The 26,146-nt window shown below is 43.4% G+C and overlaps 1 protein-coding gene across 4 annotated transcripts in view; it reads right to left on the minus strand.

Annotated features, from left to right (window-relative positions):
- Positions 1 to 3,889, minus strand: part of aqr (aquarius intron-binding spliceosomal factor) — an 88,372-nt gene extending 84,483 nt beyond the window's left edge. The window contains exons 1-3 of one of the 4 annotated variants that reach the window (XM_063050687.1): positions 3,815 to 3,852; positions 1,041 to 1,065; positions 446 to 557 (exon numbers count right to left, since the gene is read on the minus strand). In XM_063050687.1, coding sequence (XP_062906757.1) covers positions 446 to 520 — 75 coding nt within the window. In that variant the 5' untranslated portion in view covers positions 521 to 557; positions 1,041 to 1,065; positions 3,815 to 3,852. Of the gene's footprint in view, positions 1 to 445; positions 561 to 1,040; positions 1,066 to 3,814 lie in introns of those variants that run through there. The other 3 variants (XM_063050677.1, XM_063050696.1, XM_063050705.1) reach the window with 3 other exon arrangements.
- Positions 3,890 to 26,146: the final 22,257 nt, after the last annotated feature.

Consider the following 26,146-nt stretch of genomic DNA (forward strand, 5'->3'; position numbering starts at 1 on the left):
ATTCCAAGACCTGATCCATGTTCAAGCAGGACCCTCTTATTTAGTAATCACAATGAGGTCTGACAAATGTCTGTTGGAAAGGCCCAAGTGATGTGTCAGACATGGATGTAAGACATGCATTGGATGACACAGTGAAGGCCTCCACATCTGGTGCACTGGATGCGTCAGAAAACCAGGATCAAAAAAATCCTAGAATTCATGTGCCTTGGAACAAGTTCTTGATTTTTCATTATTGTTGTTTTTTTTATATTGAAATTGTATGTGTAGCACCCACAAATGTTGCCGTTCACAATTCTGGACCACAATTCTGCACACATACTCAAAAAAAACTACTATCCCATATTATGAATAAACCCACAATGAAAAAGATCTAATTGTTCTCAATCATTAAGTCGTGAGAAAGCTGACAAAACCTATAGTATTCTGCACATCTCACACTCCTTACCTGAGTGACATATTCAGCATTTATCTGAGATACGGTAGGTGCAACCATTTTCTTTCCTTGTGGCACAGCTTCCATTTTTTGTTTGTTTATTAGCTTACTTTGAGATTTACAACTGCTAAAACAAATGTTACATATTATTAAAATTTAATATTGGTAAGAATATAAAAACATTTTTGTATAACACATTCTTAGTATAACTACATAAATAGAATATCTATATTTTTGCTCTCTGAAGATGAAAAGATCAAATAAATCCAGATCGTTTCAATTTATTAAAGGGTTTTCATTGTTTTGTATCTCAACAATATTTATTTGTAAAATTATGTAAACAATTGGAAATTTCCTTCAATTTGCCATCAACCTCTCTAACCACCTTGTCAAAAACTCAATCAAGTTGTTATGACACGACATACCCTGCACAAACCCATGCTGGCTCTCCCTAATTAGGCCGTGGGTCTCCAAATGCTCATATATGCTATCCCTAAGAATTTTCTCCAGCAATTTCCCCACAACTGACTTGAGACTCACCGGTCTCTGGTTCCCAGGATTTTCCCTTGTTCCCTTCTTAAATACAGGTACAACATTAGCTACTCACCAGTCCTCTGGAACCTTGCCTTAGCCTAAGAGAGGACAAAGAGATACTGGTCAAGGGCACATCAAGTTAGTCTCATCTCCTTCAATCACTTGGGGTAAGGCCGTTGGGACTTATCTACCTTAGTACTCAATAAGAAGCCCAACACTTCCTCTTCTTTGACCTCTAAGCACCCTAACATAATTATACACTCAGCACTGATCTCCTGGTCCTCCATGTCCTTTTCCTCGGTAAATACTGAACCAAAGTACTCATTAAGTACCTCAGTCACATTCTCCACATCGAAGCAAAACCCTCTTATTCTTGGGTGGTCCCACTCACTCTCTAGTTATCCTCTTGATGTATGAATTGAATACTTTAGGATTCACCTTAATCGTACTTGCCAAGAACTTTCCACGCACCGCCCCACCCCAGCTTTCCTAATTCACTTTAGTTCTTTTCCGGCTTCTTAATTCTGCTAATGTGTTTTGCTTGATCCTAACTTCCAAATGTACATATTTTCCTTTTTTTTTTTACCTCTCTGGACATCCAAGGTTCTTATCTTTCCATCCCTGTCCTTCCTTCTAAGAGGAACATACCTTTCCTGTACTCTGTGCAATTGATCTTTAAACACCCTCCACATGTCTGATGTGGACTTACCAGAGAAAAGGTGTTCCCAATTAACTCTTCTTAGTTCCTGCCCAATACCCTCATAATTTACCCTACTTTGTCCAACATCGCCTTTGCCTTCCTGTCTACTGAACTAATACGTAAGCTTTCAGTACTTTGCATACAAGGACACCCAAATACCTCAAACATCCACATTTTGCAATCTCTTACAATTTAAAAAATATTGAACCATGGACTGGTCTTCCAAATACTTAGTTGTCAAGGCAGTCATTGTTCATTCGATATAAGAAGTTGGTCAGGCACTGCGACGAGTCAGACAGTGCAGGGAAGAGAGGTTGTGATGAAAACAAGGAGGGGAACTTCAGAAGTGTGTGCAAGCAGACATTATATTTTCAGATAACATGCAGTATATGACAGAGTGATTTGGACAACTCTGGACATAGGCTGTGGGAGCGTGAAAGAAAACAGCTGTGGGTAATTTTCTGGCAAAAAAAAGGGGAGGTAAAATGTGAGTCAGAAGAGCAGTCCACCCAGTTAGATGTCAGATAGTGTTGCCAAGTCTGCACACAAAGGAAAAAGCCTGCAGTTTAACTGGGCCATAGTTATTTAAGGCAGATTTTAGGGGCCAAGGACAACTCATTCTTACACCTGATCTATTGCCCTGAAGAACCCAATGTGGAATCTACAGACCAGCTTACAGGTAGGGGAAGTGATGCTAGAATGGTGTTAGAATTTTGGTAAGAGAAATCAAAAGACAGGTTATCCTAATGGAGAGGGACTGCAAATGAGTGCATTGCTTGAGACAGAAATTGTGGTCTCCTGCAGTTTATAACCCATCTCCAGATGCTCCTTTCTCTGAAGCTCAGTACCTTCCCAGGTATTCTTTTTCTCCTTCTGCGTAGCCATAGACCAGGATTTTCATAACAACGAAAAGGGTCACATAGGAAACTGATGGATAAATTAAAAGCCGATGGTATCAGAAGAAGTGAGTTAGAATGCTGCTTTTCAGACTGGAAGGAGATAACTTGCAGATACTCTAGGGATCAGTTACTGGTTTGCAATTGTCCACTAGTTTCGTTAACAACTTGGGGAAGGAACAACATGGAAGGCTTCCAAATTTGCTTATGAAACAAAAATAGGTGGGGGACATGTTGTGATACAAGTGCTGTGATTTGACAATGAGATACAAATAGATTGAGTGAATGGGCAAAAGATTGACAAATAGGGTTTAATACGGCAAAGCGTGAGGTCATACACTTCAGTAAAAGAAATCAAATGGCAGGTTATCGTAACGAAAGGGGGACACAAAAGTGTAGGGAAGTTCTTGTACATGAATCACCAAGTAAATACCAGTAAGTAGTTCATTCTGGCCTTCATTGCAAAGGGTTTGGAATTAAAAACAGGGAGGCTTGCTGCAACTGCACAAGGTGTTGGTGAGGCCTCACCTGGAATACTGAATATGGTTTTGGCCCCTTTATCTTATAAATCTGATATAGTAACACTGTAGGACATTCACCAGACTAATTCTTGGGATCAGAGGGTTATCCTGCCAGGAGAGACTAAATACCTAGCTTGGACCTGCATTTCTTAGATTTTAGAAGAATGAGGGGTAAAATCCTAAGGGAGTTTGACAAAGCAGGTATTGGGGTATCTTCACTCGTCGAAGAGTTTTGAACAAGGGATATAACTAAAAAGTAAGGAAGGCCGGTTATTATAAACTGATCAATGTAGAAATTCCTTCTCGCAGAAGATGGTGAACGTTCTGAATTCCCTGCCCCAGCAAGTAGTGGAAGCTAGATCATTAATAGTAATTAAACTGGGGGGGGGGTTAAATATTTGATAGATCGAGGAATAGAGACTCATGGAGAAATAGCCCGGAATAGAAGTTGAGACCAGAACACATCAGTAATGATATTAAAAGGCAGCACCGGTTTTAAGGCCTATCCCCCCGACAATACTTTGGGTATCTGGGTCTGGGTCGAGGTTCTTCTCAGCTGAGTAGTGAAGGGGCCAGGGACATGAACGATTGAGGACGGCATCAAATAAACTCCGACCATCGACCACCCCCGAACCAAGTCCTGGAACCCTCGCCGCCCCCACCCCACACTGGGTCCCAGGCTCTTCCCACACCGGCCCGGCTCAGCTCTCTCCATCATAAACCCACTCACATTCAGTTCACAGCTTCAGCCTTGGTCCGCCACTACCTCGCACTTCCGTTCCAGTTGCTCAAAAATACCCCCGAAAACAACGACCCAAACTGCGTTCCGGGGCACAAAACAGAGCGGCACCCAGTGTCCTGAGATCGCTGCGTTCCGTCAGCAGATAATTTGTTGTTCCGTCAAGGCCATTGAAAAACAGCATAAATTCAATATGTTTTTACTTTTATATATTGACCATTTGACAGAATGTAAAAATTACTCTGGCTCGAAATGTCAATTTATTTTAGAGATATTTCTTGTTTCAATTTCCTTGGGCAGCTTTCAACCTCACAAAATCTGTAAAGGTTATTTTCTAAGGAGCCAGATCTATGTTTGTGTAAGTTAATTTTTTTAAAATAATAGACCCTTGCAGATTTGCAGCTCATTTGTATTATGCTAGCATTTCGTAGCACTGAGTCCATGCTCTTCAATGTCACTACGTTTCAAGTGCTCCTTCAAATGCGTTTTAAATGTAGTGCTGATAACTTGCTTTCACCAGCCCCTGAGGAATACGTTCTAGATTTCAGTGACCGTCCCGGCGGGAATAAAACATTACTTTAAGTCCCCTCTAAGTCTCCTAACCCATACCTTAAAACTTTGCCCTCCTCCACTTGTGGGTGGGAGTAGGAGTTTCGCACTGCCTAGTTTATCCATGTTTTTTTGTACTCTATCCATAACACTGATAAATTTAGCCTTCAGTGCTCCAAGGAAAAATAATCCAATTTATCTGGTCCCTCTTCCTGTTCTTATATTCGGGGGATCAAGGCAAGTATCCCATGTGGCTTTTTTAATCACTTTAATTAACCGTGTTGCTACCTTTAGTGCTTTAGGGAGCCTTGGACAGATGCACCAAGATCCCAATTATTATGTTTTGAATACCCCAGAACACTAAACTAACCCAAAGGATGACACGAGAGTGCGAAATGTAAGTCTAACTCCGTGTCTTATTTTAACCGAAGCGGCTATGAATCACGTAGGACCGTGATAACGTATCCATCACGTAATGAATGATTACGAACAATAGTGCTTAATCAAACTATATCTATCTATCTATATATGATTATGCAAATATTACTGAAATATGTAATACACAACACTGTTCCTCAGTACTTTCTAGGATCTTCATATTCAGTATGCATTTCTGAGCTTTATTAATCCTCCCAATTTACATCACTTTTTTCAGGATTAAGTTCCATCTGCCATTAGTCTGCCCATCTTCCGCACTGATTAACAGCTTTCTACAGCTGAAGATTGCCCTCGTCACTGTGAACAACACAAACAATTTTAATGTCATCTGTGAATTCACTTATCGTGTTTCCTATATCCAGACTGATAACGTACATTAATAGTAAAGACCTGGCATTGGTGTTTGTGCAACGCCGCTGGTCACGGCTTCAAGATGCAAAACAAGCCCTCGATCATCATCCTATCTCCTGTTATTAAGTCAATTTCGGATCTATTTTATTTTCCAGTTACCTGGGCTCATGATCTACCTTTGGACTTTGTTGAAAGCGTTATCGAGGTTCAACTGAAACAGCTTTTATGATAGGCTTAGTTACAATTTCAAAAAAATCATTCAGATTTGTCAGACAGCATTAACAAAACCATGCCAATTATTCTTGATTAATTTCAGCCTCCAAGTGCAGATTAATCACTTTTCAGGACTTCTCCAATGATTTACTTACTTCATTTGTTAAATTCATACGCCTATTATCTCCAGAGAAAAGTTGAAAAATTCTGTTAGAGCTCCAGCAATCTTATTCCTTGCATCCCACAGCAGTCTGGAATACATCTCACCGGGCCAAGTGGATTGGCCCACCTTTTAGTTTCTCCAATGTTCTTTCTTCACTGACAAATAATTGCTCCTCATTCATTTTCAACCTTTTGGTGTCCATTATTTACAGACTTTTTTTTGTCTTTTCTGAAGGCAGATATAACATATTTTTATCTTAGACAAATCTACATTTGTTAAGCTTTGCTTTTTTATAGTCATAGCTTTTAATGTAAGTTCCCAATCCACTATAGCCACCTCAGTCTTTATACTTCCACAGTTCCCTTTTAGATTTAAGACCAAGCTTTCAGATTAATTAAATCAGCTTTAATTTCAATATAACTTGATATGATCATTCTCTGTATCTTTACAGGTTTAGACCATTGCTGGGATGTGAAGTCCATGAGCTGCACCCTACAATACTGTGAATGACCAGGCTGCATGAAGTTTGTTTTCTGTCTACAATGGAAGTAGCAAGTTGGCTTTAATTGTATCATGTAATGTCTGCTACTGTTTAAAGTGACTAACCAATGACTCCCGCTTTACATCTGGTATTAGAAAACCTGATGGAAAGAGCATCCTGGAGTTGAGTAGTAATGGGAAACACCTTGGGCTGTTCCACTGCGTTGTCTGTATAATAGTCATGCGCCTTGAATTGGAAACATAGCATTACGCCTTCATTATCACTGTGTCTAAATCCTGATGGAACCTACCCCACAGAACTGCTTGACTACCTTCACCAGAGAGATTGCAGCAGTGCATGAAGGCAACTAATAGCCATTTTAATGTCACTTTCCATTCTCATGTTTGTCCACAGCCTCCTCTATTGCCAGGTTGAAAATAGGCACAGATTAGAGGAATAGCGCCTCATATCTTCTTAGTAGTCTCCAACCTGATGGCATGAACATCAATTTCTCCAACTTCCAGCCTCCTCTGTCCCTTTTGTTGTCCCCCTAACCCACTGACCCAATGCTCATCTACTTCAGCCCCACCCTCTCCATCTCTGCATCACCGCACATTTCTCCCTCTGGTTTCCGCCTCACCTACTTCCCTCTATTCCTCCCACTGACCTCTCCTATCAGATTCCATATCTTCTTCAACCTTTTGTCACTTCCATCTATCACCTCCCAGCTTCTTGGGTCTCTTCCCCCCTCCCCCACCTGGCTATCACCCTCCTCACCTGGATCCAACTATCTCAGCCAGCTCTTGACCCAAATCATTCCCCCTCTACCTTTTTATACTGGCCATCTCTACTCTTTCTTTCCAGTTTTGAGGACGTCCCCACCTGAAATGTCGGCTGTCCACTCCCTCCACTGATTCTGCCTGACCAGTGGAGTTCCTCCAGCCTTTTATTGTGAGACAGCTCATCACTGCCCTCCTAAAGGTAATAAAGGATGCAAAGGAAATGCTAGCTTTTCCTGTGACATCCAGATACCAAGAATAAATTTGAAAAGTTGTGCATATTAATTTTGCATCCTGTCATTGTAGGGCTCCTCTTCATGTTTCTCTGTTGCTATCAATTCAACCTTGTTCCGGATTTATTTTCAAAACAGAATATTTAATTCTTTCCCCTATAAGGCTTTTCTTCAAAGATATTTGCATTTTATTTGTTTTTCCTTGGGTTCAGCTATAATAAATATGACTTTCCTTTGCATAATTAAGCTTAGTAAAACCCTCTCTGCAGCAGAAGCTATTTCCTGTGGTACAGTAAAGGAAACAGAGTATCTTGACTTAAGTAACCAGTGAAACAGAGTCACCATACTCCCATTCTCATCTCTCTAACCTGCACCCCCTGCATTGACCTAATGAAGCAGTTCACCTTCAAGAAACCACACTACATTTGCAGCAAGGCAAATTACAGCCTACCAGACCCAACATTCACTTCCATAATTCCAGTGAACAATTCAGTTATTATAATTACAAAATCCATGCATTTTGATAAGGTGATAAATCTATGATAAGGTGCCATATAAAAGACTTATCCATAAGTTAAGGAGGCGTAGAGTTGGGGGTAACGTATTAGCATGGACAGAGGATTGGTTAACCATTAGAAAGCAGAGAGTTGGAATAGATGGGTGTTTTTCTGGTTGGTGATGTGCCGCAGGAATTGGTGCTGGCCCCACAACTTTTCATGATATACATTAACAATCTGGAAGAGGGGACCAAGTGTAGTGTATCTAAGTTTGCTGATGACACTAAATTGAGTGGAAAAGCAAATTGTGCACAGGATATGGAGATCCTGCAGAGAGATATACTGTAGATAGGTTAGGTGAGTGGGCAAGGGTCTGGCATATGGAGTGCAAAGTTGGTAAATGCAAGGTCATCCACTTTGGAAGGAAAAATGGAAGATCAATTATTTAAATTGTATTTAAATGATAAAAAAACTGCAGCATGCTGCTGTTCAGAAGGACTTGGGAGTGCTTGTGCATGAATCACAAAAGGTTGGTTTGCAGGTACAGCAGGTTATCAAGAAGGCAAATGGAATGCTGGCCTTCATTGCTAGAGGGATTGAATTTAAGAGCAGGGAGGTTATGCTGCAACTATACAGGGTACTGGCGAGGGCGCATCTGGAGTAATGCGTGCAGTTCTGGTCTCCTTACTTGAGGAAGGATATACTGGCTTTGGAGGTGGTGCAGAGGAGGTTCATCAGGTTGATTCCACAGCTGAGAGGGTAAGACTATGAGGAGAGATTGAGTCGCTTGGGACTATACGTGCTGGAATTCAGAAGACTGAGAGGATATCTTATAGAAACATATAAAATTATGAAAGGGGTAGATAAGATAGAGGCAGGAAAGTTGTTTCCATTAGTAGGTGAGACTAGAACTAGGGGACATAGCCTCAAAAATTGGGGGAGTAGATTTAGAATAGAGATGAGGAGGAACTGCTTTTCCCAAAGAGTGGTGAATCTGTGGAATTCTCTGCCCAATGAAACAGTGGAGGCTACCTCAGTAAATATATTTAAGACAAGGTTGGATAGATTTTTGCATAGTAGGGGAATTAAGGGTTATGAGGAAAAGGCAGGTAGGTGGAGATGAGTCCATGGTCAGATCAGCCATGACCTTATTGAATGGTGGAGCAGGCTTGATGGGCCAGATGGCCGACTCCTGCTCCTATTTCTTAAGTTCTTATGCATACTTTTGTTTCTTCATTTGCCTCCCTCCATTAACCCTTATATCATTTCATGTCTCCAGCATTACACCCTATCAAGAACCTTCCCTGTAGGTATTTCCTCCACTTTTACCTTTCTCTGCATCAAAAATTTTGTCTGGCTCTATCACTTCCAACTTCTGCTGGAAGGTCATCAAACTGAAATGTCTACAAATGCTGAAAAGTTACAGCATTTTCTGCCTCATGTCAAATGGAGGTGCCAAGCAATAAAATCTAAAAGACAAGAAAGTCTTAGGCAATTACGGCAGGCAACATTCAGAAATAATATTCAGACTTACGGTGCATACACACGCACACCCTTTCTAAAGCCCAGGTTCCAATGAAGATATTTACCAGTTTCAGAATTCACTGGTACTTTAAGTGGAAGATGTTTTACAGAAATCTTAGATAACCAAGCAATGATCGGAGTCCCATAAGTCTAGGCAATCGAGCAATGATCAGAGTAAAATACAGTAGTTTATGTTTACAGTTAAATGTTACTTCTGCTTAGTTGCCTAGATCCAAAGACTACATCTTCAAAAACATATTATGTTAACATTAATGCGCAAGATGCACTCAAACATCAAATATGCATTATTCCTCTGTTATAAGACAATTGAATCTCCCCCAGTACAATAAAAAAAGCTTAGAAAAATAGAGGGCTATGGGTAACCCTAAGTAATTTCTGAAGTAAGTGCATGTTCGGCACAGCATTGTGGGGCGAAGGGCCTGTATTGTGCTGTTGGTTTTCTATCTTTCTAAAATGGACTCTAGACCTCACAATCTATTTCACCTTGCACCTTATCACCTACATGTATTGCACTTTCTCTGTAACTGTAACACAGTATTCTGACTGTTGTTTTACTCTGTGCTATCTCAATCCATATTGGAATGAAATGATCTGTAAGGATGGCATGTAAAACAAAGTTTTTCACTGTAACTCAGTACTTGTAACAATAATAAAACAATTTTTATCAATTTAACCATTAATCTGCCATTTAAACTGAAATTAAAGCCTGATTTGTGCCTTTACTTTAGAATAAAGGGTATAAAAACAAAGCCACAATAGAATTGAATGTCACACAGTAAAAGCAAAACGTGTTGCAAAAATGCCATTGAAACTATAATCTAATCTTTATAATTAGAATAATTTAGACTTTAGAACAGTCAATAGATTGATTCAATCTCAAGAAAAATCTGTACATTTATCCATTTGAAAGCAGAAGAAACTGTGAATACCTAAGCAGTTTTCAGTGTCATTTTTTTCTAAATAATCTAAGTTCCTCTTTGCATTATACTTCTGGATGGATGTGCGGTGAATTTTCAATCAGCTCTCTCAACTTTTGCACTTAGTGTAGTGGACATTTCCTGGATATTCTTGGACCAATAAACTAATAATGTGCTGCCAGATTGAAGGGTGTATCACACAACCCCGATATTTTAAATTATTTAAGCGTGAAACAAACTTAAAGCAAACTATATCAGCTGCTGGAAAATTAAGATAAAAACAGAAAGTGCTGGAAAATACACAGTGGGTCAAGGCAGTGTCTGTAAGAGAATTAACTGCGTTTCAAAGATTTCTCGTCAGCAGAGCCCCTCCACCTGCTGCTCGCTAGCTAATTGCTCTTCCAGTCGTTGGTGGCCGTGCCTAGTACACGCAATGGCAGGCAGAGCGGCTAGTAACATCTTATCAGTACTACCAGACGCTGCCAAAGTTCTGACACAACGACCTGCTCCTGCTGACACGGCCATTTACCACCATCACATCCAGCGAGATTTCTCTCTCTCCAAATGCCCACACACGATACAAAGTGACTCTTCCGGCACCGTCCCGCTGGGTCGGGGATAATTCACAACGTTGTTGCCCTGGAAACAATTGAACACAGTATTAAAGCAAATGGCGTTCAGCTCTTGGAAACCAGGTACGGTGCAACTCTCTAATGCCTTCGAACAGCACCTTCGCGATGGACAGCCCGAGAGGCGCCTTTCGTCCCACAGGCAAGTTTCAAAATATTTCTCCACTGTCCGAGGCTTAGGCAGACGATGCGTGGGACATGCGGATGCAATGTTAACAAAGTCTATTTTTGAAGCAATTCAACGAATGTTCTGGGCTCTGATTTTAGGTGCAAGAACGGACGAGAGAGTTGAAGTTCGAGACTGGAAACGGCACGTATCAATGGGTTGGGAAAGACTTCAAGAATGCACCAGCGGCAGCAAACAACTGAAGTCTGTGAAGATAGGTAGGAAACGCCGAGGCTTTGTTAGCACGACCCGACCTGGCCGGCAAATGCAGTGATCACGAACAATTCTAATTAACAACAGAAACATTACATCATGGCCCAGTTTTTCTCGCTTCACCGGAGCTAGGGATCCTGTGGTCGCCCGGATTAATCTTCCTTGTCTTCGACAAACTTACATTATACTACACTCTTCCAGCAAGTAGATTACGAGCGACCAACACCTGGTCGGCAACCACTCTTGAGGTCTTGTGAAAGATGACAGTTTGAACGTATTATTTAAAGTTTGAGCAACAGTGATACAAGTTGGGAGCAGTCCACGCTTCCACTAAATAGTTGACTACTACAATCGTGAAAGAGCAAGCATTTGATGTACTTTCTTATGAATAATAAAAGCAGAGGAATCATTGGATTACTTCTGTTGGAGAGATTTAGAGTTCAAGGTACTTGTGTAATTTTAGCTACTTTTGGGAAGTCTTTGGACTTGAATTCCACCCACCCCACTCCATAATTCCAGCATTTTTATATTTCCATGGACAATTATCTGGAAGCACAGGACTCCTGTGTCAGAGTGAGCAAGTGCAAAGGCCCTGAATTTCTTCAAAAGTACTCAGCAGGTTTTGATGATTATTGTGTGTTATTGAACACTTCATGAAGTGCCAATTTCCTGAAGTTACCCAGCATCTACACCTGGCAGCCTGCCCATTGAACCCATGCCAGGTTAAAGCTGGCTCTGCTTCCGCAAGACAACGAACTTAATAGCAAAGAAACAGTTGCATGTTTCAGATAATGTATACTTTTTGGAATTAATTGGGATTTTAATTGTTTTTATGCTTTTTAGCATTCTGTAACATTGCTGGGGGAACCAGATAATGCAGCTGCACAGAAACCTTTCCCACTTGCAACTGACCCCACAACCAACACCATCAGTGTTAGTATTTTTATGTCTAGAAGTTCAAATATTAAAATATTAATAGCTTGAATAACTTTAATAGTTTTTGGAGGTTGAGTCTTGTGTTATGTACCAGCAGCAATAAGTCACAAATTGAGTCAGGCTTTAATGTTAAAGCCACTATATTTATTAGTATCTACTCAAAATATAAAAAAATTAAATGAAATAAACAGAAGGTAACAGTATTATGTGTGTGTGGCTCCCAAACTGTCAAGCTAAAGTCTTAAGATGGCAAGCTAGAAAGGTCCAGTAATCCACGGAATAAATGAGGGGAGAAACTTGTAAATCCACATTAAAATGTAGAGAGGAGGCGATCACAAAGAATTCCACAGGTGCCACGCTGGGAAAATGAAGTAACAGTCGCCGAAGATCTTGTCCATTGAGTCGTCCCGAAATCCACGTAGAAATATCACAAGGTGACAGTCACAAAATATTCCTTGGCATACCCAAAATCATGTAAGGGTTAACAACAGTGGTCGCCACAGGATACTCCGACAAAATCCACGTATGGATCGTACGAAGTGACAGTCACACATCCAGTGTGCACTGGGTGCTGCTGATCAACCCAATTCTTCGGGCGTGGGAAAGTATCAGACCTTACCCATTGCTGCAGCAAGCTAATACCAGCAGCTTGCGGTCCAAAGCTTCCACATGCCCTCTCACTCTCCTCCTCCTCTGAAAGTCCCAGCGGTCTGTCGCAGCTTGTTATACTGACGTCATAGTCCCGCCTCATCCAGGCGTTTGAAAGTGACACCCACAGTAAACGAAACTATGGTCATATAACACTTGAGCATCAGGTACATCAGAGACATTCACAAATGTTGAATTTGCTAATGGTTTTGGTAGCTAGGTCTGAATGCACAGCTTAGCAAACTGCAAAGACTTTTGTCACCATTTCTGTGGTTCCAGGCAAAAGATCTCAATCCATTTCCTGTCCATGACTGTCCATTTCCTTCCTCAGTTGCTACCAGAGTTCCTCCAGTAGTTTGTACATTGCTTCAGATTCCAGTATCTGCAGTCTCTTATGTGATGGGAGCTTGCTCCACCTATAGATACAGAAGGCTTGCTGAGCAGATTGGAGAATGACTCCACTGGAATGTCCACTCAAGGAAACTGCGGTGCTTGTGTGAAGATGAGCATCAAATTTTGTCAGCTTAAATTTCTGCAAAACTCTGGCTGTTGCTTCCTCACACAGCGAAGTTTACCTCTTCAATAACTCTATATTTGAACCCATTCATTCAGCTTTCCACACTTAGTACTGAAGCCACGGGAAACTCCGTCCTCATCTTTCTTTACCAGGCTGAAGCTTTTGCTGTAGCTGGCTACACCTTTGTAATCTAGAGCCTCTACTCCACTGCTCAACTTTGTCAGACTGTGCTCTAGAAAGACTTAGAAACGTAGAAAACCTACAGCACAATACAGGCCCTTCGGCCAACAAAGCTGTGCCGAACATGTCCTTACCTGAGAAATTACCCAGGGTTACCCATAGCCCTCTATTTTTCTGAGCTCCATATACTGTCCAGGAGTCTCTTAAAAGGCCCTTTTGTATCCCCCACCACCACCGTTGCCAGCAGCCCATTCCACACACTCACCACTCTCTGCGTAAAAAAACTTAGCCCTGACATCTCCTCTGAACCTACTTCCAAGCACCTTAAAACTGTGCCCTCTTGTGCTAGCCATTTCAGCCCTGGGGAAAAGACCTCTGACTATCCACACAATCAATGCCTCTCATCATCTTATACACCTCTATCAGGTCACCTCTCATCTTCCATCACTCCAAGGAAAAATGGCCGAGTTCACTTAACCTGTTCTCATGAGGTATGTTCCCCAATCCAGGCAACATCCTTGTAAATATCCTGTGCACCATTTCTATGGTTTCCACATCCTTCCTATAGTGAGGCGACCAGAACTGAGCACAGTACTCCAAGTGGGTCAGACTAGGGTCCTATATAGTTGCAACATTACTTCTCAGCTCCTAAACTCAATTCCACGTTTGATGAAGGCCAATGCACCATATGCCTTCTTAACCACAGAGTCTACTTGCACAGCAGCTTAGAGTGTCCGATGGACTCAGACCCCAAGATCCTTCTGATCCTCCACGCTGCCAAGGGTCTTACCATTAGTACTATATTCTATCATCATATGTGACCTACCAAAAATGAACCACCTCACACTTATCTGGGTTGAACTCCATCTGTCTCTTCTTAGCCCATTTTTGCATCCTATCAATGTCAAATTCTAACAGCCCTCCACACTATCCAGAACACCCAACCTTTGTGTCATCAGCAAATTTACTAACTCATCCCTCCACTTCTTCATCCAGGTCATTGATAAAAATCACAAAGAGTAGGGGTCCCAGAACAGATCCCTGAGGCACACCACTGGTCACCGACCTCTTACCTATCCATTTGGAGAAAGAGGATCACTGCAGCAGATTCCCTTCTCACTCCTGCACCAGAACCTCCATTGGATTTGCCTGATGATCCATCCTTCACCTCTACAGTTTCTCATCCAAATGTTGTCTTTCAGCTTCACCTGCCAAAAGTCAGTTTCCCCACACACTTTGCTGACACTCAGCTTCACAGCACCACCACCTCCCTTGACTTCTTCGTGATCTTACATACATCTCACCATTTGTCCTGCATGTGATCTTTTGCAAATTACTGTGAAGGCAAAATATGAATCCAAGTCACTGTTCCTGCTGTACATTCCAGTGGGTTGCAGGAGAGCAGTTCACTTCACCAGCAGCTTGGCAATAGATACCTGCACAAGATAATATAACTGAATACTTGCTTCACTGGAGCCAGTCACAATCCCTCACTATTGGACAACCTACAGTGGTTCATTATTTGCATCTGACCAAGAAGTGCAAGGGGATTTTGCTACATGGGTCATTGCCTCTCCACTCCATGATGGAGCTGCATAGTTTTAATGAAGGCATGTGCATTCTGCTGCAGTTGTCAACAAGACTACTGCATTCACAGACCTTCATGCTTATTTTGATGAATCAAAAGCTGTGTACTTTATAACTTTCATCTTGAGTGAGGGGTCCATGTGACTCAGCTGTAGCAAGAGGCCAAATAAAGTTTCCAAGGAGAGGTCACCAAGGTGTTATAGGATTCAAGAGATCCCTGTACAGGGAACTTTGCCATTTGGCACTGCCTTAAGTGACACCACCAGTTTGTTCCTCCAGCCTTCTCACACCCTCAAACAAATCTCTCTTCTCTGCCTGGACACAGCTTGGTAATCTGACAGTCACGTCACTCCTTTCAAAGGTATATTCATTTCCAGTGGCAGAGCATGAAACTGAGCTCACTGCAAATTATTTGCCATGGAATTGTTCTGTCAGTGATTTGCAATGTTTCCCAAAGCAATCAGAAGCTTTCCTCTCACCTCATTTTCCTTTAACATCACACAAAATGCTGGAGAAACTCAGCAGGTCAGGCAGCATCCATGGAGAGGTATAAAGAGCCAATGTTTTGGGCCATCTTGAAAGAAGTTCTTTTTTTTTGCTGGGTGAGAGGTCAATACCAGGTCTTCCGATTACATTGTATAATCATTGTCTGAAGAGACTCATGCCAATGGCTATTTCTGCTCGTCACAACCCCTCCAATCTACAACATTGCTTTTCTTTCCCCACATACAGGCACTAGGTCCTCTCAGGCAGTAAGCCTCTGCCAAGAGATTATTTGACTCGTGTAAGTCACTTCGTCTGAAGCATGCCACAAGCTTCTGTTATTTAAGACTGATCATACAGTATTTCAGATATAGAATTATACAAGAACTCTTTACATCTGTAGATATGGAGATATGTTGATTAAGTAACTAGAAATAGAGAGTTAACTAATCAACAGTTTAGAATTACCACAAAGGCATTTTGACAAAATGAACTACTTATCAGGAGAATATGCCCATTACCCCTATTAATCAGAAGTGTTTGAAAAATGTTACATTATTATCGTTTTTATATGAGATAAATCCATTCTAATTTGTCACAGTAATAATTTCCATCATTTTTAGAAACAACCCTTAATGGGCTGGAGCCTCTTGACAATTTTAATGTAGACTGGAATTTCAGTGGAAGAATGCTGTCAGGATCAGCACTGTTAATGGAGCCTGGATCTAGCTCATGTGAATGCTTTATCCAATGCCATACTGGACCTAGCTCATGTAAATGCCACACTGCACTGGCTGGCTTAAAGGAGAACCTGAGGGGGAATTTCTTCACTCAGAGGGTGGTGAAGTGTGTCGAACAAACTGCCAGCAGAGGTCATGGATGCGTATTCAATTTCACTATTTTAGAGAAATTTGGATGAGTACATCAATGGGAGGGGGTAAGGAGTGCATTGGTCCAGGTGTGGATTGCTGGGACTGGGCAGATTAATAGTTCAGCACAGATTAGATGGGCTGAAGGGCCTGTTTCCATGGCGTAGAGCTCTATGACTTATAACAAGCTATATTCATCCTAAAATAACAGTGCTCGGTATGCTTCAGTAAAACAACTCAGATTAACCTTGTGGCATGTGACAATGAATTGAAGCTGTAGTGTTTCATAGCTGTCCCAGTCAATGTAATGTAATAATTTCAGGAAAATCTGCCAGATTCACTCACAAACCAAACCCCTGGCTCAGATACAGCTTTGGTTTGAAATTCAGAGTCTCCTACTGGTATTTTGATTGGCTGTGAATTAAAATAACTTTAAAAAGACTTCTGTGCAACATGAAAGACATCAGTTTAATCAAGTAACACTGCATTCTGGTGTACACCAGTAACATGGAGTTAATTGCATTTCGTGTTGCTTTTACTCAACCTGTCTGCAGATTAAATCAAAGTTCCCCTCACATCTCCTCTCACTGCTTAACTATTGGAAAGAACATGATACCCTTTGTAGGTTGCCTGCACTATCGGTTAATAAAGTTCGTGTATTTTCTTCGATTATTCGATTCTTGGATGGTCTTCGTAACTTACACATTTCCTTAACTGGCTTCTTTTATTACAGCAATTTTTCCTCTTTTCAGTAGCATTATCTGTGCACACATTCCTTCATGTGCCTCAAAATTCTCTATCATCCAAATCCTTGCCACAGCTGTTCAGTTACTTCTTCACCATTTGGGCACAGAAGACGCAAGGTCACATTAACTAGACAGCCCATCCCACTGACTTTAATCAAAAATGCAGCTTTTTGTCTTAGACAACAATATGTAGCCTTGAGAGTGATTTTTTTAGTTTTCTTATTCACCTCCTCATTCCCTCTGGAAAAAAGCTAACATATGATTGTTTTTATTTTCATCAAATTATGATTCAGTTTTAATATAATGTTTTTCTTTCCGGACAGAAGTGAAATCTGTTTTCCCTCAGGATTCCCTTTCTATATTACAGTCCTCCCTGGTTTATAGATGTCCATTTTAAAGACACTTCTGCATATAAACAAACTTCTCCAAATCCGTTCACATATAAGCTTCCCACAGTGAGCAGGCACCATTGTCTTTTAAGAACATAAGCTGCCAGTTTCACCATATGAGGCCACTTAAGGGAGTTGATTTGGAAATTGATAAACTATCATTTCTATTGATACTTGTCCAACTATACTCTAATAAACAAAATAACATGCAATTGCATTTATAGAAGAATAGTGAGCATTCAATTTAAATACAGAAGTTTATTAAACTGTATTGATTTCCAACTTAATTTTCTCTTTTTCAATTCCTAACTTTCACCAGGTAACAATAAAGTGAACAGTTCGTTGTGTGCAAAATCCAAATCTGCCCATTTCACTCACAACACAACTAACAGCCAGCTGCAAATGAATTGCAGATTAATTCACTTGGTGAAAAAGCCTCCTCAGTATCATCTGCACAGAAGGCATAATGTGAAGTACTGGTATGAAGAACCAAGGGTTGGTATGGGTAAGTGGCATGATATTACTATTTTTGTTAATTCCAAATATAGCAGAATTGGTATTGAGATGAGAAAATAACCTCGGGCATCATCTGAAACAAAATGAACATTACTGTTAGCCTTATTCATGTAAATGCATTTGCCCCCTTTTGGCAATGGATGTTTGTACTAACTGTTCAAACAAATTTCTTGGTGGTTCTTACCATTGTTGGATGCAGTCTCTTCTGAGGTCAACAGTGCTGTCAATTCCCAGGTGGCAGGGATCCTCGACAATACTTCAGGCCCTTCATATACAAAGCTCCCAGATAAGCCTCTTCACCTCCTTGAAATGCCAGCTCATCTTTGTTATAGAAGAGGCCAAAGTTGATGATGCTGAGGTGGCAAATCAATGACTAACATTGACGAATGGCAGAGTAGTACCGAAGGACCGGATGGCCTGCTTCCGCTCCTAATCATTTCTCCCCCTACTACTACTACTGCTACATCAACTCAGGCCTAGGGGGCCGGCATCAGGCACGATGATGGACTCTCCACTTCTCCTTCTCCCTCATCAATGTGTTCAGTTCATCTACATTAGCCGCACCACTGCCTTCTAGGAGCGTGTTGACCATAGTCTTGGGAGGGCGCCCTGGGTTCATCCTCCTGTGCTTGGGCTCCCATATGATGACTGGGCTGGCAGATAGCTCAAGGTGGCGTAGACAGTGCCCCGCTAGTTGCAGTCTTTTCGCCTCGATTTTAGTGGTGAGCATCGGTAGGTTGTTATAGAGCTCAACGTTCGTTATGTGCTGTTGCCAACTCACGTCCAGAGCCATCCGGAGCATTCGTGTACAGCTACCCACTACAATGATCCCCCTACAATGGGATCTAACTATTGGACCAAAAGGTGTGCAATGTCTTCTCTTGTTATCCTGTCTATTGGATGGGCCCTAATCATTGTCTATATAAGGCAACAAGGTGTGGCTGTTCTTTTATCTAATTCACAATATTTGCTGCTCAGAATCCAGGCTCTACCATGATATTAAGCATAGAGATAAATAAGAACAATATTTTACATCTGTCCAGAAATGCAACCCCGATCTAAACATGCTAATTTTCCCTTATATGTCTACTCAGGTTCATTTATCTGACATCTTACAATGTGTCTTGTGCTTCCCACAAAACAGTTGAGAAGATATGTATCATGCAGTTTTAAGAGCTGCCAGGAAAATGTTGCCATATACCACCAGAGCCATCTTGTTCAAATGTCACTCCAAAAGCAAAGTTTTCTCTATCTCCCTGTTTTCAATATTAGGTTTGCTGATCATATCCTCCATGTTCTTTACAGTGCAGGTTCCTGGAGACATGGATGGGTCAAGTAAGGTCTTAGGAAAGGAGCACATACCTTCCCATTCGATTGCTAAAAGTCTAATATAATGAGGAAAGTAACAATGGAAGTATAGTGATCCAGGTTAATGTCTAATGTCTTTGTTTTGAGCTTTTGGTTGCACTTTAAATTCTGCTGTTTAATTTAAACTGCTAATATTACATATTCATCATTTACACAAATATTCCTCTCATGACAAGTGCCTCAGCATCCTTTTAGTTAATCACACTTCCATTATTTAGCTAACCTCTTAATTTCTTTAATACTGTGGCGGGCATTCAGTCCATGATAATAGAGGCAAAAAGCATGTTTATCTCAACTGCCGTTTTTATTGTGACAAGAACAATAATAGACAGAGCACAATGGCTCAGTGACAATTAACTCAGTCACATACAGTCAGGGGAGGTGAAGATTACACACCTCAGTTACATAGACACACACGTGAATAACTGTATAGCCCGAGCAAAAATAAATGAAGTTGAACATCTCGCTATAACTCTACTGAACACATACACCATGAGTGCATTTGAAAACAAGAACAATAAGTAGCGCTGTCTGCTAGGAATGCTGGGACAAGCTGTTGACCACTGCCCCCACCTGGGGGGTCAGCCATTCCTGGCAACACCAGAGTCTACAACAAAGTCCAAAAGTTCTGGTTGTGGTTGACACTGCGTCTGGGGCGCTGAGGGATGTCTGTAGCACCCCCCCCTCCACCAGGGGAGGCACTGTTTGGTAAGCCAAGAGGCAGGGCACCTGGAGTGTCACCTCCTTCGCCCTGCCTTGCTGGGTCGGTGGTGGTCAAGGACTGATATGGTGCTAGCCACTCCCAGTGCAGCACGACCGCCTTCCGCTGCTCAGGCAGCCGTGACTTGTATATCACATCAGAGGTGTGGTCGGGCGCCTCTCTCAGCCCCTTCCAGTGGCTTCCGAGCTTGGTGGATCGTCCCTTCTTCTGGGTGGCACAGTAGACACATACTTGGTTCCCCCCAGTAAAGTCCTGACCCAGCTGGGGGCATCGCAAGCCCGTTCTTGACGGCCGCTAGCTGCGCTTTGGTTCTGCCAAGCCACATCGTGAACAGACGGCCGGTGCCCCCTGAGGTGCTGCAGGTACTCCAACCTGGCCTCCCCAGGAATCTCTGGCTCAGGAGGAGGCCAAACACCAGATCCACCGGCGTGCACAGCTCCCGCCCGAACATGAGCACAGCCGGCGTACATCTGGTGCTAGGGGGAGGGGGAGGTGGCAATCCCAATCAAGCTGGTGCTTGTTGACGGGAATGGCAAGTTGCGTAGCCAGCATGGGGTTAAAACATTCCAGCAGCCCCTCACTTTGCGGGTGCAGGGGGGTGGTCCATGTTTTGGTGATTCCCAGCCACCTGCAGACCTTGCCAAGCACTTGCACGACAAAGTTCTCAGGGGCGTGAAGACGGCAGAAGAACTCCTCTACAAGTCTCTCAGCGATTGTAGTAGTAGTCCTCTAGTCCGGCACTGTGTACGCCTCAGACCATTTTGTGAAGTAATCCAAGGCCATGAGAACGTAGTGGTTCCTATCATCAGTGCAGGAGAAGGGGCCCAGGCACCAGCCCGTGCATCACGGCGTGGAGTCCCTGGGGGAACCGCCAGTTGCAGGAGATGTCTGTCGTCCATCGCCATGAAGAGCAACCTGTGGTGCACCTCCAGCATGCGCCATTGAGACTGGGGTTTGGTGTCTGGATCCAGGGCGGAGACCTCAGCCCACTCCAGCTGCTATTCCACCCTCAGCCATCCCCCCATCCGGGCCAGCACAGAATCACTCTACTGCTCGCTGCACAGCTGCTAGTGGTTAATGGTGGGGGGGGGGGCTCTACTTCGCCGCCGGCTGCCACTGCTTTTTGCCCCTGGTTCCGCTCCTTGAAGCAGCGACAGTAGCGACACTCAGTGACCTCACAGGGACGGCGAGAGAGGGCATCAGCATTGCCATGGTGCCCTTCAGCCACAGCCAAGAGCTCCCGGCTGGTGACACAATAGTTGCGTTCAGGGCGGCTTAGGGTGCGGCTGAAGTGCACTGCAGTGTGTTCTCCTTGGTCCCTCTCCCGTGACGTCACTGTGCCAAGCCTCCCCTCCCCCTCTGCTGGCGTCTGTGTCAACAATGAAGGGACATGCTGGATCAGGGTGCACCTGGGTGAGCGCAGTTCAGAGCTGGTCAAAGGTGGCAGCACAGGTGAAGGGCCTCCATTTTGGCGAACTGGCAGTGGTGGCGAAGTCCTTACTAAACCGGTGGTAGTGTGATGCCAACCCCAGGAAGCTGCGAAGCTCGGAGACATCGGGGGTGGGGGGGTGGGGGGGTGGGTCATTCCCTGACTGCCATTACCTTCTCAGGGTTGGTTGCCACTCCTTCTGCACTCACCTTGAGCCCCAGGAACTTGATCTGTGGGCGTAGCAGGCAACATTTTGTGAGGTTGAGGTGCAGGTTCGCCTGGCGGATGGTGGCAAAGGTCTCTTCCAGGTTCTGCAGAGCATCAACAAAATGGCGGCAGTGTGCAGCAGGTGATCGTCCAAATAGATGACACAGCAACTCCGCAGAATGTGAGCCAGCATCCTCTCCAGCAACCGTGTCTCGAATGTGGCCGGGGCGTTTAACAGGCCAAACTGCATTACCCAGAAGTGCCACAGCCCTTGACCAATGGTGAAGGCAATCTCAGGTTGGGCCTTCAGGGCCAGTGCGACCTGCCAATAACCACAGCGGACATCGTGAGCACTGAACCAGGTGGAACCCACGATACAGTCCAGGGCATCATCAATTTGGAGCAGCAGATAGGAGTCCCTCTGGGTCATGGCATCCACACAGAACCGTCATGACCCAACTTTCTTCTTGACCAACATCGCTGGAGCTGCCCACGGGCTGTCGGATGACTCAGTGATACCAGCCGCTGCCATCTCTTTGATCTGCTGCTCCACTGCCTAGAGTTTGGTGAGAGCCAGGCAATGGGGCCACAGGCAGATGGGCTGGGTGTCCCTGGTGTTCACGTGGCACTGGACCAGCTCTGAGTGTCTGCAGTCCTCGTACCGGGCTGCGAAGATGTTGAGGTGCTGGTCCAGGAGGTCTTTCAGCCACCGCCACTGGCCCTGATCCAAGCCCTTGCTGTTCCACTGCCACCAAGGCGGAGATCTGCTGCAAACGCCCCCAGGCCTTCTCCCATATGGTGCTGCCTGCTGCCCAGTTCTTCCCTCATTCCTTCCTCCAATGGCCTTTGCTCGAAACACCACTCGGCGCAGTTATGAGGGCCCTGTAGTCACCTTTCAGCCGGCATTAGGTTGAGGAGGGCCCTGTAGTCACCTTGCAGCCGGCATTAGGTTGAGGAGGGCCAACAGGGAATCCCCCTCCAGCACCAGGGCAAGGTGCACCGCCGTCTCCACCTATTGTGCCATGCGGCAAGTTTAACTTGCACCAGGTAAGGCTCCAGGCAGCGTGTATCATTGTATCTGGGGAGCTTCAGGGTGGCCTTAATTGCTGGGGCCCATTGGTTTTCCTGTTTCTCCAGCAGCATTGGTGGTGCCTACCACATTGCCCGTCCTCCCATGGCTGAGGTGTCTTGGGTTCCCCAGCGTGGGCCGTGACGAAAGTGGGGGGGTGATGTGCTCTGCCATATACCGCATGGTGGGGAGCCTGGGTACTCTTGCCCCATCAGGCTTTCCTGGGAAGGCATGATGCTTGCTTCCCAGGTTCTCCCTCCAGGTCAGCATGCTGTCTTCAGGAGTCCTTAAGGCACTCCATCCAACGTTGTAGCTCTTCAATTTTATCGTCAATTTATAATCCCACTCCTGACATCAATATGGCAGACATTCAGTTCACAATGACAGAAGAGAAAAGCTCATTTATTTCAACTGTCATTTTGATTGCGACAAGCACAATAACATGATTGAGTTCACTGTGCAATTTGAAAAAGAGAAGCTGAAATCTGATGTGTCAGTATTTCAGTGGAGTAAAGGAAATTATATCGGCATGAGAGAGGAACTGGTCAAAGTTGACCGGAAAAAGACTCTGGCGGGAGGGACGGCAGAGCAGCAGTGGCTGGAGTTTATGTGAGAAGTGAGGAAGGTGCAAGACAGATATATGCCAAAAAAGAAGAAATTTTCGAATGGAAAAAGGATGCAACTGTGGCTGACAAGAGAAGTCAAAGCCAAACTTAAAGCAAAGGAGAGGGCATACAAGGAAGCAAAAATCAGTGGGAAGACAGAGGATTGGGAAGTTTTTAAAAGCTTACAAAAGGAAACTAAGAAGGTCATTAAGAGGGAAAAGATTAACTATGAAAGGAAGCTAGCAAATAATATCAAAGAGGATACTAAAAGCTTTTTCAAGTATATAAAGAGTAAAAGACAGGTGAGAGTAGATATAGGACCGATAGAAAATGATGCTGGAGAAATTGTAATGGGAGATAAGGAGATCGCGGAGGAACTGAACGAGAATTTTGCATCAGTCTTCACTGAGGAAGACATCAGCAGTATACTGGACACTCAAGGGTGTCAGGGAAGAGAAGTGTGCGATCACAATTACGACAGAGAAAGTACTCAGGAAGCTGAATAGTCTAAAGGTAGATAAATCTCCCGGACCAGATGGAATGCACCCTCGTGTTCTGAAGGAAGTAGCTGTGGAGATTGTGGAGGCATTAGCGATGATCTTTCAAAAGTCGATAGATTCTGGCATGGTTCCAGAGGACTGGAAGATTGCAAATGTCACTCCGCTATTTAAGAAGGGGGCAAGGAAGCAAAAAGGAAATTATAGACCTGTTAGCTTGACATCGGTGGTTGGGAAGTTGTTGGAATCGATTGTCAAGGATGAGGTTATAGATTACCTGGAGGCATATGACAAGATAGGCAGAACTCAGCATGGATTCCTTAAAGGAAAATCCTGCCTGACAAACCTATTACAATTTTTTGAGGAAATTGCAAGTAGGCTAGACAAGGGAGATGCAGTGGATGTTGTATATTTGGATTTTCGGAAGGCCTTTGACAAGGTGCCACACATGAGGCTACTTAACAAGATAAGAGCCCATGGAATTGCGGGAAAGTTACATATGTGGATGAGCGTTGGCTGATTGGCAGGAAACAGAGAGTGGGAATAAAGGGATCCTATTCTGGTTGGCTGCCGGTTACCAGTGGTGTTCCACAGGGGTCCGTGTTGGGGCCGCTTCTTTTTATATTGTAAATCAACGATTTGGATTATGGAATAGATGGCTTTGTGGCTAAGTTTGCTGATGATATAAAGATAGGTGGAGGGGCCGGTGGTGCTGAGGAAACAGAGAGTCTGCAGAGAGACTTGGATAGATTGGAAGAGTGGGCAAAGAAGTGGCAAATGAAATACAATGTTGGAAAGTGTATGTGTATGCACTTTGGCAGAAGAAATAAATGGGCAGACTATTATTTAAATGGGGAGAGAATTCAAAGTTCTGAGATGCAACGGGACTTGGGAGTCCTCGTACAGGATACCGTTAAGGTTAACCTCCAGGTTGAGTCGGTGGTAAAGAAGGCGAATGCAATGTTGGCATTCATTTCTAGAGGAATAAAGTACAGGAGCAGGGATGTGATGTTGAGGCTCTATAAGGCGCTGGTGAGACCTCACGGAGTACTGTGGGCAGTTTTGGTCTCCTTATTTAAGAAAAGATGTGCTGACGTTGGAGAGGGTACAGAGAAGATTCACTAGAATGATTCCAGGAATGAGAGGGTTAACATATGAGGAACGTTTGTCCGCTCTTGGACTGTATTCCTTGGAGTTTAGAAGAATGAGGGGAGACCTCATAGAAACATTTCGAATGTTGAAAGGTATGGACGGAGTGGATGTGGCAAAGTTTTTTCCCATGATGGGGGAGTCTAGTACGAGAGGGCATGACTTAAGGATTGAAGGGCGCCCATTCAGAACAGAAATGCAAAGAAATTTTTTTAGTCAGAGGGTGGTGAATCTATGGAATTCGTTGCCACGGGCAGCAGTGGAGGCCAAGTCATTGGGTGTACTTAAGGCGGAGATTGATAGGTATCTGGGTGGCCAAAGCTTATGGTGAGAAGTCGGGGGAGTGGGACTAAATTGGAGAATGGATCAGCTCATGATAAAATGGCGGAGCAGACTCGATGGGCCAAATGGCAGACTTCTGCTCCTTTGTCTTATGGTCTAATAACAGACAGAGCACAATAGCTTGGTGAAAACTAGCTCAGTCACACATATTCGGAAGAGGTGATTATTACACACTTGGGTTACAGTCAGGGTGACACACGGACACACAAGCGAACAACTGCATAACCTGAGCTAAAATAAATGAACTTGAACACCTCACTATAATTCTACTGAACACACACACCACAAACACATTTTAAATCAAGAACAATAAGTAGTGCTGGCCGCTAGGATTGCTGGGTGAGCTGTCAATCACACCCCCTGGAGCGCTACAGTTCTTTAAAGTTGGAAGTAAATTTGTTCTTTTATCTATTTTATTTTACTTGGAGATACAGTGTGTAGTAGTCCCTTCCGGCCCTTTGAGCCACACTGCTCCAGCAACCATTGATGACCTTGATTTAACATTAATTACGGGACAATTTACAATGATTAATTAACCTACCTGATCCGTCTTTGGACTTTGGGAGGAGACCGGGGAAAACCGAAATTGAACTCCCAACGCCCCAAGCCGTAAGTGCTTTGCACTAACTGCTACACTACTGTAGTGCCCAAAGTACATACATGTCACTATATTTTACTCTGAGATTAATTTCCTGTGGAATTCATAGTAAATGGAAAGAAACACAATAGAATCAATGATAAACCACACATGACTGTGACCTAATAATTCTTTAATTCTTCAATACAAGTTCACTTCTTGGAGGGTATCTGTTTTATTATTCCACAAGAATCTAAGGAAAAGGAGCAGGAGAAGTCCATAAACCAGGTACAACTTTCAGCATCTTCATGGCT

Source organism: Mobula hypostoma, chromosome 1, assembly GCF_963921235.1.
Source record: "Mobula hypostoma chromosome 1, sMobHyp1.1, whole genome shotgun sequence".
Classification (NCBI taxonomy): Eukaryota; Metazoa; Chordata; class Chondrichthyes; order Myliobatiformes; family Myliobatidae; genus Mobula; species Mobula hypostoma.